We start from the raw sequence: 1,936 nt of genomic DNA on the forward strand, positions 1-1,936 counted from the left end.
TTCTGCCATGTCTCTTATTTGCATTAAGCTTTTACATTATTCATCCTTTTTCCTTGACCAGGAGTTCAAGAGGACTTATTTGACCAATCAACGTAGATGATGATATGATGATGATATGATGATGATGATGATGATGATGATGATGATGATGATGATGATGATGATGGTACCAAATACGTACGGATTGGTTCCCGGTGCTGGTACAAAAGGGCGTCAGTGATGACCACGACACCAGCGTTCTGATCACGGAATACACAAAGTACGGTCAAAATGAAAGATTGAACGAAAGCGTGAACAAAGAAACACTTCAGCAAATAAGCTTTGGAACAAAAAAGAAAGTGAGAAAGGAAGAACGTGAGCGTGAAAGACAGCGAATGAGTAAAAGCATATTGGCACACAGTGAATGAACTAAGGAAGTAATAATAATAATAATAATAGATAGCATTTGTATAGCGCATATCCCCGCTCAACAGCAGGCTCTAAGCGCTTTACACTATATTATTACCCCAGCAGACCATAGAACACTCCGAAACATTCTCAGCTTCCCGAGAAGCATACAGTGCAAGCAGCCGATTAAGCGCTCAAACACTAACACACTGACAAGATCTTTCGCTGTCTGTAGCCGGGTACCCATTCCCACCTGGGTGAAGTGAGGAAAATTCGTGTAAAGTGCCTTTCCCAAGGACACAGCGTCGGGCCCCTGACGGGATTCGAACCCACGACCTTACGGTTGCGAGTCCGAGAGCCTAACCACTACGCCACCGACGCCAAGTAAATAATAGAGGGAGGATTGCATAGTCATTTATTGCTAAATCAATTTACTGAATCCACACGAGAGAAAGTAAGTGAGCGAGTAAGTGAGTGGCTGATTAGAGAGTGAAGGAGTGAAAAAGTGAGAAAGAGTGAATAATTTAGGGAGCGGGTAAATAAATGTTTGAGTGACTAGATTTTGATGAGGATAAAATCAATTATTAAAGAGATAGTGAGTGTACGGCTGAGTGGGTGAGCGAGTGAGTGAGTGAGTGAGTGAGTGAGTGAGTGAGTGAGTGAGTGAGTGAGTGAGTGAGTGAGTGAGTGAGTGAGTGAGTGAGTGAGTGAGTGAGTGAGTGAGTGAGTGAGTGAGTGACTGAGTGAGTGAGTGAGTGAGTGAGTGAGTGAAGGACGGGGTGAATGACTGGGCGAGAGAGGGATGGAGGGAGTGAGTGAGTGAATGAGGGGAGGGAGTGGGTCTACAGAAAGAATGTTTGAAAAAACAACAAAAATAACAAACGACGAACAAAAGAAAGAACGAAAATGGATTGGCCACAAAAATTACAAAGAGCGCAAAGGAAGAGATGAAAGACTCACTAGCAGGAAAAGGGTGAAATGAAACGATGAATTAGTGGAGAAAATCAAGGTTGGGGAAATCATTATATTGACAAGTGGTAGGCCACATCAAGAGGGTAAATATGGTCATTGACCTTCAAGTAGACAGATAGACAGACAGACAGACAGACAGACAGACAGACAGACAGACAGACAGACAGACAGACAGACAGACAGACAGACAGACAGACAGACAGAATTATTTTATGCATGCCAATTTGTACAGACAAGCAGGCAGACATGTAAAGTATAACTAGGCCCTAACCTGGAAAATTTTGGTTGCATCACTTCCTCCGTAAGATATCGGGAACGGCCACCAGATACTTCTCTTTCGGCGGATAGGCCCAGCTGGCCTGATTCCTCCGCCTAGGATCGGGATGACGTCATTCTGTTCGTTGTCCTTGATGGTGTCGTAGGCCTTCAGCTCCGAGTACACCTGGACAAAAAACAGACAAACGGACGCGCATCCATGAATAAACGCAAGTTCACTAACCCGCCCTTAGCTTCTAAACCCACTCCATTCCCACGTACATCCCACTGGGGCTCTCTCTCTCTCTCTCTCTCTCTCTCT

At 44.5% G+C, this 1,936-nt stretch overlaps 1 protein-coding gene across 1 annotated transcript in view; it reads right to left on the reverse strand.

Annotated features, from left to right (window-relative positions):
• LOC101854858 (CD109 antigen) overlaps positions 1-1,936 on the reverse strand; it is a gene marked incomplete at both ends in the record, with an annotated part of 54,662 nt that overhangs the window by 30,280 nt on the left and 22,446 nt on the right. The window contains 2 exon segments of the mRNA XM_013080914.1: positions 182-239; positions 1,631-1,801. Of these exon segments, the coding sequence (XP_012936368.1) occupies positions 182-239; positions 1,631-1,801 (229 nt within the window).

This window comes from Aplysia californica, unplaced genomic scaffold, assembly GCF_000002075.1.
Source record: "Aplysia californica isolate F4 #8 unplaced genomic scaffold, AplCal3.0 scaffold00105, whole genome shotgun sequence".
In the NCBI taxonomy this organism is placed as follows: domain Eukaryota; kingdom Metazoa; phylum Mollusca; class Gastropoda; order Aplysiida; family Aplysiidae; genus Aplysia; species Aplysia californica.